Source organism: Hypanus sabinus, chromosome 5 (assembly GCF_030144855.1).
Source record: "Hypanus sabinus isolate sHypSab1 chromosome 5, sHypSab1.hap1, whole genome shotgun sequence".
In the NCBI taxonomy this organism is placed as follows: Eukaryota; Metazoa; Chordata; class Chondrichthyes; order Myliobatiformes; family Dasyatidae; genus Hypanus; species Hypanus sabinus.
In genome coordinates, this window is record NC_082710.1 from 48,010,099 (window position 1) to 48,025,469 (window position 15,371).

Sequence of the window (15,371 nt, forward strand, 5' to 3'; positions counted from 1 at the left end):
CCTGTTTTTACACTACTATTTTAAATTTAACTATTTAATATACATATATCTACTTACTGAAATTTATTTTTTCTCTATACCATCATGTATAGAGTACTATCATTGTACTGCTGCCGTTTAGTTAACGAATTTCACGACATATGCTGGTGATATTAAACCTGACTCTGATCCTGATTCTAAGATGCTCAGAAATTTAGAATGCAGGTAGTTATACTTGACAGGGGCGCTTTTAAAGGCATTCAAGAGTAAACACAAGTTAGTTGTTAGCAAATGTTTCAAAAATAAAAGTAATTGAGAGAGGCAAAGGCAGTAAGATTAAATGGATTGGGACGGACACGGATTAAAAACGTCGCTTCAATGGGGAGGCCAACAGAGGAACTTCAGTCCCTAGGAGTAGAAAGAAAATGAGCTGAAGGATCAGGCAGAGACATCTTCTGAACAGATTACGTTTGTGGAAAACCATGGGGAGAAACTGTAGCACATAAAGGGTTTGGGATGCATTTGGGAAGAGGGTTAGGAAAACACATTCCAGTGGCAAATCACCCTTTCAGCAACACTTGGTAGTCATCAAACTACCAAGGCTTTCACATTTAAGTTACTTTGAAACTGTTTAAATGATTTTGACTTCAAATAAGCAATAGAAAATAGAAGAAAAATGGCAATCTTCTCACAAGAACTTGTAATCTAACAATGTTTTCTTTTGTTATGTGTCGGCCATTGGCTCCTCTATGTACTGTTAATACACTTCACTGCTTGCATCTACCTCCTTATAGTGGGCTGGCATAATAAACACTGATTAACATGTGGCATACGCTTTACTTGCATGCTTAGAATACTATGATCTTGATAAATTACAATACGTAACCAATCCAGCTCTCCCTATTGAATGAAGACATTATAATAAGGCCAAATTAACATTGATTTGTATTTTTTTAGAAATCAACAATGGTTGACCGTTCTCCTAGTGCAACAACTTTTAACCCATACATGCCCAGGCCAAATAGAGGAGGAGAAGAAGGAGGTGAGTCGTGATTCTGTTTTATCTGTTAACAATGAACTTATCTGTTCTGCTAATATAAAAAGGTAAATAATGACATTTCGCCAGTATGAATTGTAGCACATGTTGCTACAATAATTTCCATTTATAAGTATTTACTGTGAATTGTTTTTATTCTGTGGCATAAAGTTGGAAAGTATGTGCAAGATAGCAATAGAGCAAATGTGTGATCTAAGCAGCAAAATAAAATATCTTAGTTAACCCGGTATAAATTCTGCTGATATGCAAGCCCATTGTTTTACATAAGAATCTCAAAATCATTGTACTGGACTTTCCAAGGAAGGTGATTATTTTACTGATGCAGACAAGAGATTTGAATTGAATGATCTTTATTGTCATTATACATAGGTACAATAAAACTCTGTTTGGCTTTCTCTCAGACAAATAAAGCGGTAGATAAAAACAAGACAGTCATAGAAAAACGGTATTAAATAGATAAGTAGCAGAAAATTAAGTTGCAGCAGCACTGGATTTGTTCCTACACTCATGATCACTCACCCACATAAAGCCCAGAGTACACTAGCACACATAGTGAGTGGTCAAAGCTCCAGGAGCCTCAGGTTCCTCTCATCTGAAAGCTTGTCCTCTAGAATTTGACATTTCTGCCCTACATCTCTCATAATTTTATAACCTTCCCTCAGGTCTCCCCTCAATCTCCAGCACTCCAGAGAAGGGAGTCCTAGTTTGTCCAACCTATCCTTATGGCTAATTTTGAAAGCATTTTTCAAGTTTTGAAATCATACCCCTTGAGATATTCCCAACTGAAATACTCATTTTGTTTCCTTAGCCCATCCAAAGATTTTTTCTTTTTACTACAGTGGTCAGCATGTCTCTATTCCAGCTTGAGGCTTCGGAGTTCGGAGTTCAGTCTCCCAACGTCTTCTGTCGGGATTCTCTGTAGAACATGTGGGTTCTCGTTGGGTCCCCTGGTTTCCTCCCACAGTCCAAAGACATCCTGGATGGTTAATGGGTCATTTTAAATTAACCTGAGATTAGGTTAGGGCTAAGATAGTGTTGCTGGAAGTTGCTGGGTGGTGTGGCTTGAAGGGTCAGCAGGGCCTATCCCAAAATATATCTCTAAATAATAAAAATAAAATAAATCTCCTTTGCTAACTGGGCTGCTGTTATTTGAGATATGCTGACTGGAATATTATGGCTATGGATTTCATCCTGCATGCCATTACTGTGTTTCATTCCTGACAGTTAACTGTTTTAAAAATTAAGAGTTAATGCAGTATATGCCCCCCCACCCCATCTGTGTTGTATGCGTTGTCTTGATATTATTAAAGACATAGAGATGAATTTCCACATGATTTTCCACATTCTCCATCATAACTTTATCCAAGGAGAGACAGCTTTCCTGCTGCTGCCATGATGGAAGATTTAGAGACAAACACTCCCCCTTCCCACTGCCATCTGCTACAACCCTCTCCTCCCATCCCCACAGAAATACAGTCTCATAATCAAATATCCAACCTGCTACTTCCCAAATTCCTGAAATTCAACGGAGTTAAAAACCAGTAACGAAAATAGAGCATGTTTTCTTTTGAAATCTCGGTCTGCTACCACAGGCGGTATGGGTTAATGCTGCCAATTTGGTTGATCGTCTAAAGTTAAAAACTGCCTCATGAGTGCACTGTATGGCCAGAGTTGAGTTCAGTACTGAGTACCTGTCTGCCACACTGCAGGTGTACGGAGTGATGCCATGCCAATGGATACCAGCGTCTATGAGAGCCCTTATGCTGACCCTGACGAGCTGCAGGGAAAGACACTTTATTTGCAAAATGATTGCCTCACGCTGGAAGAGAAGGAACTTGGATCTGGTAACTTTGGTACAGTAAAGAAAGGAATTTACAAAATGAGGAAGTAAGTGTTTACATGTTTAGAAGGAACACACTGATATGACATAGAAAATACAATGTAAGCAGCTTTCTGAAATGTTCATTTCCCAAGTGTGTTTTAGAGTCATGGAGCACCACAGCCCTTCAGCTTATCCAAACTGTATGCCTAGAGACCACACCCCTCCATACCCCTCCCATCCATTTACTTATCCAACTTCTCTTAAATGTTGCAATCAAACACGCATCTACCACTTCCACTGGTAGCTCATTCCACACTTGCACCACTCTCAGAGTAAAGAAGTTTCCCCTCGGGTTGCCCTCAAATATTTTCACTTTTCACCCTTAACCTATGAAATCTAGTTCTTGTGTCAGCCAACCTCAGTGGAGAAAAGTCTGCTTGCGGTTACCTTATCTATACCCCTCATAATTGTGTTCGCTCTATCAAATCTCCTACACTCTCCTACTCATTCTCCTACTGTCCAGGGAATAAAGTCCTAACCTATTTAACCGTTCCCTACAGCTTGGGTTTTGGTTAGGTTAAGGATCAGTTAAAGATGTCATATGACTCAATTTTAAAGAAAGTAGCAGTTAAAACATGCAAGTACTACTCAGAGTTCAATTAAGAAATCTATTACAGTACTTAAGCAATTTCATGTTATATTTCCATAATTATGAAGAATATACAATATTACTTTCACATTATCCCTCCTGGCAAAGTGTCATTGTGAGAAAAGTGACAATATTATATTAGTTTTAAAATATATCAATATTAGAATAACTGGCTAATTGAGGTCAAATATCAACATATATTGTCATAATAGAAGACTAGGATGTGTTCAGAACTGTTAAAAGGAGTGCTGGGGTTACATGATTCAGGCCACTTTACTCTCAGAATCACAGTTTTTGAGCCTATAAATAGATTAAATTGATCCTCACTCTCCAAATGTTCTGAGCTTTGCAAACTATACAATCCTAAAAATGCTTTATCGGATTTTGTTTTTCGTCTTAAACAGCATTTCAAGGGTGTAGTTGATTTTCTGTCCTCCCAGTAGGAGTTCTGCCATCGGAATGGACATATCATAGAGCTTGTAATTGTTTTATTGGCAATAGTGACACTCCAGTCCCTTATTAACAGTTATAATGTCACCTTTGAGAGCAGGATTGATAAACTATTTGCCCATGGAATGCATTTATATAACTTGTATCATGAATTTGTGAAGGAACAGAAGATAACCAGTAACACTGACTTGCTTCAAGCTGACTCAGAATCAGATGTGAAGATGTATCTCAGACTCCAGCCTTGACAACATAGCATTCCGATGTGTTCTCCAGCCAATCTTGGTTCCACGTACAGCAATGAAGCAGAAGGTTGCCACACTTGCAGTATTACGTGTAGTTCTGGTCCTCGTGCTTTTGGGGAAGGATGTGATTGATGGAGAGAATGCAATGTAAATTTATCAGGATGTTGCCTAGATTGGAAGAATTCAGCTTTGGGGAGAGACTGGATAGGCTGGACTTGCTTTCCTTGCAGTGGAGGAGGCTAAGGTCTGATGTGATAGAAGCCTAAGATTATGAGAGGCATAGATAGTCAGAATCTTTTACTCCTGTGATATGGATATCAAAAATAAGGTGCCATAGATTTGGATGGCATTCGTTAGTCTCGCGAGACCATGGATCTGCACCAGGAAAGTCTTGCTTCAGCCTCTCCAGGGCGTTGGCCTTGGCAAGGTTGTATGGAAGACTGACAGTTGCCCAAGCATCAAGTCTCCCATCTCCACGCCACCGATGTTGTCCAAGGGAAGGGCAAGGGCTGATACAGCTTGGCACCAGTGACGTCGCAGGAGTTGTCAGAGTGAGGTTGAAGGCAACGTTGGACTGCCTCAGGGACTCCAGCTCCAGATTTGTCCTCAGGCTTTACTCCTGAAGCCTTTCCCATGAGTGGGTATGGCTGCAAGGCAGTGGAGGTTTGAAATCAGAGTTTACCCTCTCTTAGATGGACTGCCTTCCCAGGCTGACAAGCTCCACCTACCCAAAGCACTGGTTTTACGCCACCAGGACCCGCCTTTGCCCCTTCTCTTGTCAGTAGAAACAGTTCCGCCGGACTTAGAGGCGAAGCCACACGAGAAGGCCAGGAGTTGGACTTGGTTGTCAGAGGCTATTTGAGGCGCATGCCATGAGGAGCACTTTTAGGTAGTGGGAGCTTGTCCCCACTATCACTGCTCGGCTCGACAACCTTGGAACCGCATAGATTTAAGGAAAGGATTTCATAACATAACCAACAACAAAAACAAGAATAATCAATTTAATTACAAAATACTCATAAATCTTCTCAGAGAACTTGGTGCAGGGATCAAGATTCTAAATTTACATCTTGTATTGGGGAAATGTAAATTGTGACTTGACAACTTTTGAAGTACTCAATTTTTATGCATGTGCCAATGTTTGGGATCATGTCTTTGGATTTCTTTTAACAGGAAAAATATAAGCGTAGCAGTAAAAGTATTGAAGAGTGATGATCCTGCAGTAAAGGATGAGCTGATGAAGGAGGCTCAATTCATGCATCAGCTTGATAACCCCTATATCGTCCGCATGATTGGCATCTGCGAGCGAGAGTGTTTAATGCTGGTGATGGAACTTGCTGAACAAGGCCAAATGAATAAATTTCTAATGACTCACAAGTGAGTTTGATTTTTTGTATATTTCTTCACACTGGATTATTAAACAAGTCAATTTGGTCTTCAAAGACCATAAATTTGAAGGCTTTCAGTCACATATTCAAGTAGGCCAAAAAATACTTACTGTCATTTGTCTATATACTAAATATGTGTGTGAATTGCAACAAAAGATTTATAATTATTAATTTTGGTTACTTTGCTTCTGCACCCAAATGAAATGATTGTCAAATGTCAAACTGCATTTTAAAGGAATTATGTTACTAAATATCCGGAAACAATTAATAATGTGGACAATTATTAACCCAGCAGACTTTTTAATATATTAGAAACAGCATTTAGCATAACTTGTAACTACTGCTTCTAAAGAATCAGCCATTCTGATAAGTCTTCTGTAGAACTGTCTGGTAGTTTCACGTTGAGAACAGAAGAGAATCAATTGTTGATGAACAAATTAGAATAATGATTTAGTGTTATATAACAATAAATCAGCTCTGTTTACTTGAACTTTCTGTAGCATGCAAGTGTATTGTAGACACATTCTGTGCATTAATAAGAGAAGTTCAAATTCCCATTGTTAATTTTGTTAATTTTAATTACAACTGGTAGTTGCTATAGGCAGCATTCCTTAGGTAGATGGCTGTAGGATTAAAAGTTATCATTATCTTGTAATAGTTTGCACTGGTTTGTACATTATCTAGTGTTAGATGAGATCTGATTTCCTCCAGTCAAAGAGGAACTCTGACCATAGTTAACAAACTCTTTTTCCAAGGCACCATTTCGATTATTCATCCAGGTTGCTGACTCAGGGCAAAAACATCTAAGCTTCAATTTATCTCAAAGTCAAGCATCCAATAAGTTTTCCATTCTACTTGGGGTAATGTTACCTTCAGCGGTGTCACTATTCCCATCAATGACCCTACACAATCATTCCAGTGCTCTCCACCATGTCCATCATCCACTAAATCCCATTGGTGTGTACACTTCAACCTTGCTGATCTAAGCAAAAGGGAGATAAGACAATAAGGAAGTATCTATAAGAATAGATAATCTGTATGCTGCGATATTTATAATTATTGATCATTCATTTTAACTTTCCCAGATAATAATTGAATTAAAATGACCTTTATTTTCAGAGACGTTAGCATTACCAACATAGTTGAATTGGTACATCAGGTATCCATGGGCATGAAGTACTTAGAAGAGAAAAATTACGTGCACCGAGATTTAGCGGCGAGGAATGTTCTCCTTGTAACTCAGCATTATGCTAAAATCAGCGACTTTGGTCTATCAAAAGCCATAAACTCTGAGGAGAATTATTACAAGGTAAGTTGTAAAAATGCCCTTTATTGACCTCAGTATTTCTTGGATTTCAAGCAATAATTTCCCATGTTGCAAAGTAAGTAATTAATGATGGATTAGAACTGGAATGTCTATTCATCCACCTCTTAATGAAAGCCTTTATAATCTGCAAACTCTGAAGTGCCTCTCACTTGTATAATTAACTGGAATCAGTCATCTTTTAAAACACAAAATGATACCAATCTACAGTATATTTAGATCTCTATTTAATATTCTGAGTTTATCTTTGCAATTTCTTCAGAATGGTGTCTCACCCTATCGTCTTATCGAGCAGTCTGTCAGGGTATTCATTTTCACACCTCCCTTTCTTTTCACTCCAGCATTAGCACCTCATTACTCCTTCCTCTCCCCACATCGTTCAACAACCTCCCCACAATCAGCATTAATTACTATACAAGCTTTCAGCTGTCTTTACATGAATGTTTTAAGATAAATCTTTCAGAAGAATTTGGAATATAATTGCCCTGCTTATAATGCAGCACCAAAATTGTGTTTTAAATATTTAAAATCCATGTTTATTTCTAATAGTTGCAGTTTATGCTTGACAATATTATGTACTTCACAGCTTTGAAGATGATTTTTCTCCATGTGATTTTCTTCTTGCTGTTACATGCCCAACTTGCAGAACATTTCTCTGGTGCAGTTTGTTCTTTACATGCAAAGTTCGAAGTTCACAGTTCAAAGTACATTCATTCTCAAAGTATGAATACCTTAAACAACCTTGACATTCGTCTCCTTGTGGACAGCCACAAAAAAAAACAATAGAATCCATGCAAAATAACCTACACAACAAAGACTATCAAACATCCAATGTGCGAAGAACGGAACAAATCATGCAAACGGTAAATAAATAATACACAAACATAAAGCACAGAGTTCTGAAAGTGATTGCACAGCGACCGAGTCAGTTCAATGCCACAGCCGGTCCAGGAGCCTACAGGCCACAGCTGCAGTGTCAGTTCAGCACTGAAGATAGTGAGGCCAGTCCAGGAGCTTGTTGGCTATGCCCCACCTTTTCCCTTAGCCTCAACACCTTAATATTTTAATCTGGCTCAGTACATAAATCAGCTAAATACCAATTCATTTATTCACTCTCACCACTTCAATCTGACCTGAGTCCAATTCAACAAAGGCCTTCTCGAGAGTCCAGTTTGTTGAATCATTCGGAACTTCATGAAAACGCCAGTTATACAGACAGTTCAAAAGCACAACTCCCAAATAAAAAATTACAGGCTACAGATTGTAGCAATCATACTCCAGAAAAAGTATATTTAATAAACCATCTTGCTGCCTGCAAGATGTTGCTAAGTTTCACTAGCACCATCCAATTAATGGAAAATATTTGTCAGAAGTCACAGGTGCAATGATAAGCTTACTTGCAGCTGCACTATATGCACATAGTATCATGTAATCATGCATAAAATAGTACCCTATAAGCAAGAAAGACATAAACATAAATTATGCACAATATTTTTACAAGAAAACACCATTAGAACAGAAGAACAAAGTCTATTTTAGTGCAAAATGTCAAAGTGTTCCTAATGTGCTAAGCTGTAATGATAAGCATTTGCATTTGGTCTATAACCATATAACATATAGCCATATAACAATTACAGCAGGGAAGCAGGCCATCTCAGCCCTTCTAGTCTGTGCCGAATGCTTACTCTCACCTAGTCCCGCCTACATGCACTCAGCCCATAACGCTCCATTCCTTTCCTGTCTATATACCTGTAACCCCCTGGGTCGCCTCAGGCTCGCTCAGCTCGTTCTTGTCTAGGGGGAGCAGCCTTCGGCCCCACCAAACTGGGTCATCAGCTGGTGTGGATGCTGTGTGATGTCCCCGCTTCGCCCAAAAAATGACAGTACACCATATGCGATTAAATGAGTACAATTTATAAAGGTTACTATAACTAAGTGATTAATAACAATACAGTATATATGAAGGAAAAAAAATAAAGATAAGGTGCCAAACTTATCAAAGTCCAAACCACTTGGTGCACAACCGTTGGAGCTCAATTACTGATGTCTTCTGGCCACCATTCGATCCCCTCCGAACTCCTCGACTCGCAGCTCAGGACCCTCTGAACTCCTCGACTCGCAGCTCAGGACCATCCGAAGTGGTCAACCAAGCACATCTAGTTTCATCTCCTCTCCTCGGAGTACCTCCTGGCCTCGAACCCCCGCTTGGGGTCCGTTCCTCGCCCAGCATACAGCATCTCGTCCTCCCTCTCTCACCCCCTCACGCCAATCTCCCCAAAAGCCTGCCAACAATAGCTTACAGACTCAGAAGAAAGAACAACATTAATCCCAATTGGTTTACAAAGGAATACAATTCTTGTTATCAGTAAATTTTAACCCAAACAAGCTTCCAGCACTCTCTCGCAACAAAGAAGCATTCCTACTTTTAACAAAACAGCCATTTTGATTACTTACACAGTAACAAAGAAAAAGAAGAAATCCCCTTTACATAACTATCCAATTTTTTTTTAAATGACAAAATCGAACCTGCCTGTACCACTTCTACTGGAAGCTCGTTGAAGAGCCAAATAAATGGTTTAAGCTCTTCTTGATCCTGGTGGTTTCTGTATCTCCTGCCCAATGGCAGCTACAAAATAAATCCCATGGCCAGTCAGTCACGATACTTTCAACAGAACATCTGTAGAAGTTTGGTAGACTGTTTGATGATAAGTCAAACTTCCCTAACCTCCTAAAAAAAAATAAAAATGCCAGCGCACGTTCTGTATGATTGCATCCATGTGCTGGACCCAGGACCAGTCATCTGATATGTTAACACCCAGAAATTCAAAGTGCTAACTCCCCACTGCCGTTTTCTCAATGTACAGTAGCATATTTTCATTCTCTTTCACCTTCCTGAAGTCAACAATCATCATTTTGATTTAGCTGATGTTGAGTGAGAGATGTTTTTCAGATGCTACTCAACCAGATGTCTTATTTCACTCTGGTAAACTGATTATTTGCTACCTGTGATTAGTGTTAGCATGAATGTGCCAACATACACAATTAAATAATTATTATGATACTGCATTTTGCATTTGCTAAGAACCCAAGTGTTACAATATCACCAGTTTCCTTCTCTTGTCCTTTTGACATTTGTTTTAGGCCAAAAGTACAGGTAAATGGCCAATAAAGTGGTATGCACCAGAATCCATTAACTACTACAAGTTTTCCAGCAAAAGTGACGTCTGGAGCTTTGGTGTGATGATGTGGGAATCGTTTTCCTATGGGCAAAAGCCATACAAAGTAAGTTCTGTTCTAACAAATGTTAGTTTCATGAACAATGCACCTCCTCAGCTGAAATCAAAGGCTTCTGTTAGGTTGTTGTGATGTTATTGAAATCTTTGCTGTAGTTGCTGATGGAGAAGGAAACAGACTGGACAGTATTTTGTTAATCAGTCTTTCTTCATGAATATTGTAGGAATCAATGTAAAGCATTTAGCTCATTGTATCTCATACACTGACATTATGGGTGAACATTTATCAGTACACTTGACTACCAAAATATCAACCTCAGACTTAAGATTAGTAATTGACCTTACACCTTTTTTGTGCCAACCCTTGTTTTCAAACATTTGCTCTGAATATTGTTGAACTTTCTCCTCTGGTTACCCAATGTGTAGGACAAAGGACTTTACTTAAACACTTACGTGACTTAATACACTGTTATGAACTTTGTTATAGATTCAGATCTAGATATTGTCCAAGCTGGAGCAACTGGCCAGGTTCATTTTAAGAGTTCAGACCTCAGAATCCTCTTATTCATGACAGCTGGCATTAAGATATTGCTGTTTGGATTTCCAATGTTCCTTATTCTAATCTTCCAGAATGTTTACTTTTTGCCCCTTCTGTGAATTTTATAATACTGGAAGAAACAGGAAACATCTGCTCCGTTGTTCCCTTTACAGTCTCTCAATTTGGAGATCTTCTGACCACAATGGCTTAGCTCACTCTTAGCTGAGAGTGATTCAATCGACTGATGTCGATTGAATCACACAGCTCATTCAAAACACTTCAGTTGCTGAAAATTACCCAAACATCTGAGATTTTACTTCCTTTCTTCCACTGGACTGGTTCTCCCAAATAGCCCTTCATCACATCATTCTTTATTGGGATTTACTTGTTCTCTATACGGCTAAGATGGCTTGGTCTCAAGTTTAATGAATAATCCCCATTATCATCACTCAATTGTGGAGAATCAGAAGCAGGTTTATTATCACTGACATGTGTTGTGAGATAGAACATAGAACACAGAAATCTACAGCTCATTACAGGCCCTACAGCCCACTATGTTGTGCCAACCATGTAACCTACTCCAGCAACTGCCTAGAATTTCCCTAGCGCATAACCCTCTATTTTTCTAAGCTCGATGTAAGAGGCTCTTAAAAGACCCTATTGTATCCTGATGTTTTGCAGCAGTGGTACAGTACAATACATAGCAATTACTATGTTACAATAGAAAATAAATAAATAGTGCAATAAGAGGACAAAATAGTGAGGTAGTGTTCATGGGTTCCTGGACCGTTAATAAATCTGATGGTGGAAGTGAAGATGCTGTTCCGAAAACATTGAATGTGTGACTTCAGGCTCCTCCCTGGTGGTGGGAATGCGAAGAGGGCATGTGTTGGATGGCAAGGATCCTTAATAATAGATGCTGGCTTCTTGAGGCACCTCCTTTTGAAGATGGCCTCGATGGTGGGGAGGCTAGTGCCCATGGTAGAGCTAGCTGGGTCTACAGCCTTCTGCTACTTTTTCTGATCCTATGCAGTAGAGCTGGGGTTTCCAGCTTTTTTTAAGCTATGGACCCTTACCATTAACTGAGGGGTTCATAGACTGTAGGTTGGGAACCCTTGGATTAGAGCCTCCGTACCACGCAGTTGTGTAACCAGTAAGAGTGCTCTCCACAATACATCTGTAGAAATTTGCTAGAGTCTTAGGTGACATACCAAGTCTCCTCAAACTCATAATGAAGTATAATCTCTGGTGGACGTTTGCATCAATGTGTTTAACCCAGGATAAACCCTCTGAGATGTTGACACCCGAGAACTTGAAGCTGTTCATCCTATCCACTGTTGACTCCTTAAAGAGGACTGGTGTGTGTTCTCCTGACCTCCCCTTCCTGAAGTTCGCAATTGATTTACTGATGTTGAGTGGAGGGTGGGGTTTGCAACACCACTCAACTAGCTGATCTATCTTACTCCAGTACACCTCCTCATCACCATCTGACATTCTGCCAACAACATGTATCATCGACAAATTTACAAATGGTGTTTGAACTGCGCCTAGCAACACGGTCATGAATGCAGAGGAAGTAGAGCAGTAGGATAAGCACACATCCTTAAAGTGCGCTGACTGTTGATTTTCAGTGAGGGAGGAGATGTTACTTCTGATCTGCACTGACTCTGAATTTCTGATGAGGAAGTCAAGGATCCAGTTGCAGAGAGAAGTATAGAGGCCTAGGCTTTGAAGCTTTTTGATTAGTCCTGAGAGGATTATATTGTTGTACATGAGCTGAATTCAATAAACAGCAACCTGACATAAATATTGTTGATGTCCTGATGGTCCAAGGCCGAATGGAAAGCCATTGAGATTGCATTACCGTAGAGCTGTTGTAATGGTAGGCAAATTACAGTGGGTTCAAGTCCTTGAGCAAGAAGGAGTTAATTCTAGCCATGATCAACTTTTTAAAGCACTTCATCACAGTAGATACGACTGCTGTCAGGTGATAGTTGCTGAGGTAGCTCCGCCTGCTTTTCTTGGTCACTGGATGATTGATGCTCGTTTGAAGCAGGTGTTCACTGACTGCAGCAGTGGGAGGATGAACGAGTCCTTGAACGCTCCAACACAGATTTTAAGTATCCTGCCAAGTATAACATTGGGGCCTGATAACTTGAGATGGTTCACCCTCTTGAAAGGTGTTTTAACTTTGGCCTCTGAGATAGATATCACAGAAAAGTTTTTTTGCAGCCTAGGCTATCTGCTTCTTTTGATGAATGCTGGTGATATTGTAGGAGGGTATCATAGTTCATGGTTTGGAATGTTGCATTTATAGACTGTGGACTTTTTCAAACTTATAGTTTTTATATTCTGTGTCTTTTTTTAATTGCCTGCCCCTTATATATTTTGTTGTGGGAGCAGAGGTTGTTTGGGGGTTGATGCTCTGTTAGTTTACTGCTCGTTTTTTGTGAGAGGACAAGTCAATGCTCCTGTTCCGTTTTGTGTGGGAGAGGGGGGTTTGATGATCAGATGCAGTTCTTTTTTGCTTTTTTGTACGTGGGAGGTGGAGGGTTTGATGTTTCTCTCTGAACGACTTTCATGTTCTTACTTTGTTTCATGGCTACCTTGAGAAGATGCAGAGTTGAATATGGATACGTGCTTTGATAAATGAACCTTTAGAAATCATTGACCTTAAATCATGTGGTGAACTACATATACCTGTCTGGAAACGCCCCTCTGCTGACTGCTCCTGTGGCTCCTCCCACAGACCCCTGTATAAAGGCGATTGGAGGCACTGCTCCTCCCTCAGTCTCCAGGATGTTGTGTGATGGTCTCTTGCTGCTGACGGTGCTTTCTTCCAGCCAATAAAAGCCTACCTTGACTCACGTCTCTGAGAGTTATTGATGGTGCATCAATTTTATTTAACCCTAGCCTAATCACAGGACAATTAATCTACTAACAGTTATGTCTTCCTGTGGGAAGAAACTGGAGCAACTGGACGAAACTCGTGTGTTCACAGGGAGGACATACAAGTTCCTTGCAGAAGATGTCAGATTTGCTTTCTGAGCTCCCATCGATGCTCCCACCCCACCCCCTGCCGATTCTACCACAGATCCACACACTAAGAAAAATTTACAGTGGGTGGTTTAATCTACTCACATGTCTGCCAGACAACATAATGGAGACTCCTGGGCTTCTGCCAGGTTTCAGGCTACAGCAGGCTTCATTTGAGTGTGTTGGAGTTCGAGTTGCCTCCCCCCATACTAAACTGAAATCAAAGGAAATTCTTCAGCCTTATTTGAGAATTTGTATACTTACAGGAGTGCGTACAAAGAGCCTAGGAAATTGAGCTCCATCCTTGTATTCAATGATTTTTTTTTGTCAGTATCTCTGCCTGGTTCTCAAATAGTCTAATAAACATTTTTAGAAAATAGATTGACATTTTCTTTACCTAAATCCCACAATGTTTTATCTATTCAAAAATAGAAACCATGGAGCATTACTTAGTAGTGTTAAATATTAATTATTAACGTCCTTTCTTTAAGATAATTTTGTATCAGTGTTTTCTTTCTCGCGTATAATGATCACGTAAAATTGTAAATAGTGAATACACAGAAGTGTTGCTATGTGAACAATCTGTTGATGATGTCTTCTGCAGAGCTGATAAACATCCTACATTAGTGGTGAATTTTGTGAGGAATCTCTTACTGGGTTGGCAAAGTTAAATCTTACTGGAGAAATATCAGAAAGATTGCAGACACCCCACCCCCAAGTGCTGTTCTGGTGGCTACCATTACTCATTAAAACCAACACAGAAACAGCTTCAATCCACAGGTCAGGCATCACTGAAGTTATCTTCATTTCTGGTTGGAAGATGTCTGGATCAATAGTGTAACTAATTTCTCCCATGCAGTTCCCCACTCCTTCAGGCAAGCAAGAATATATATTGTGAAGAACATAAAGCCCTACCCTCTGTTCCTGGGGAACACATTTTACCACATTCTACCACCTACAGCAGATGCCCTTTACCCTTACCGTCTGTCTTCCATCTCCAATTATCAACTCACATCACAAAATTAACATTACTTCTGTGCCTTTTAAAATTTTTGAAGCAGTTCATATTTTTGAGTTGTACATTCATACAACTTCTAGGTTGGTCTTCTAACTAACGTGGTATTGATCTCATAAAATAAACCAGCTAGATCCATTTCAACAAATCCCTGCTGTTTCCCTCAGATCAGAAAATAATTTCTCATGGATGCTGCCTGAGCTGCTGAGTTCTTCCAGCGTTGTGAATGTATTCTTTGATCCACAGCATCTGCAGTTGTATTTTTGTGAGCTAATTTTCTATGCATCCTGTGGAAAAAGAATCTAGCAAAATCTGCAAAGGCTAAAGAAATTAATAATTACCTAAAGGTTCCAATGTTATTTCTATGTTTAAGAAGGACAGCACGGATAAGCCAAATAACCACAGCACAATAATCTTTGAGCTAGTGATAGGGGAAATTCAGTAGATTACGATTAATTGAAGAAGCAGCTTATTTAAGATAACTTCAAGAACAAAAACAGATTGAGAAAATAATCGGGATTCATTTTATTTATTTGGGACATTATGCCACCTCACTAGGACAGGAACAAGCTTCAGCCGAGTGCATGTTGTGTGGCTGTTAGACTCTACACCATGCTTAGACTGAACAGTTTTTAAAT

General features: G+C 39.6%; 1 protein-coding gene across 2 annotated transcripts in view; it reads left to right on the top strand.

The window, feature by feature from the left end:
- syk (spleen tyrosine kinase) overlaps positions 1–15,371 on the top strand; it is a 134,004-nt gene that overhangs the window by 106,756 nt on the left and 11,877 nt on the right. For both annotated transcript variants that reach the window (XM_059969911.1, XM_059969912.1), the window contains 5 exons: positions 937–1,021; positions 2,746–2,923; positions 5,373–5,576; positions 6,707–6,896; positions 10,053–10,193. In XM_059969911.1, the coding sequence (XP_059825894.1) occupies positions 937–1,021; positions 2,746–2,923; positions 5,373–5,576; positions 6,707–6,896; positions 10,053–10,193 (798 nt within the window). The remainder of the gene's footprint in view (positions 1–936; positions 1,022–2,745; positions 2,924–5,372; positions 5,577–6,706; positions 6,897–10,052; positions 10,194–15,371) is intronic.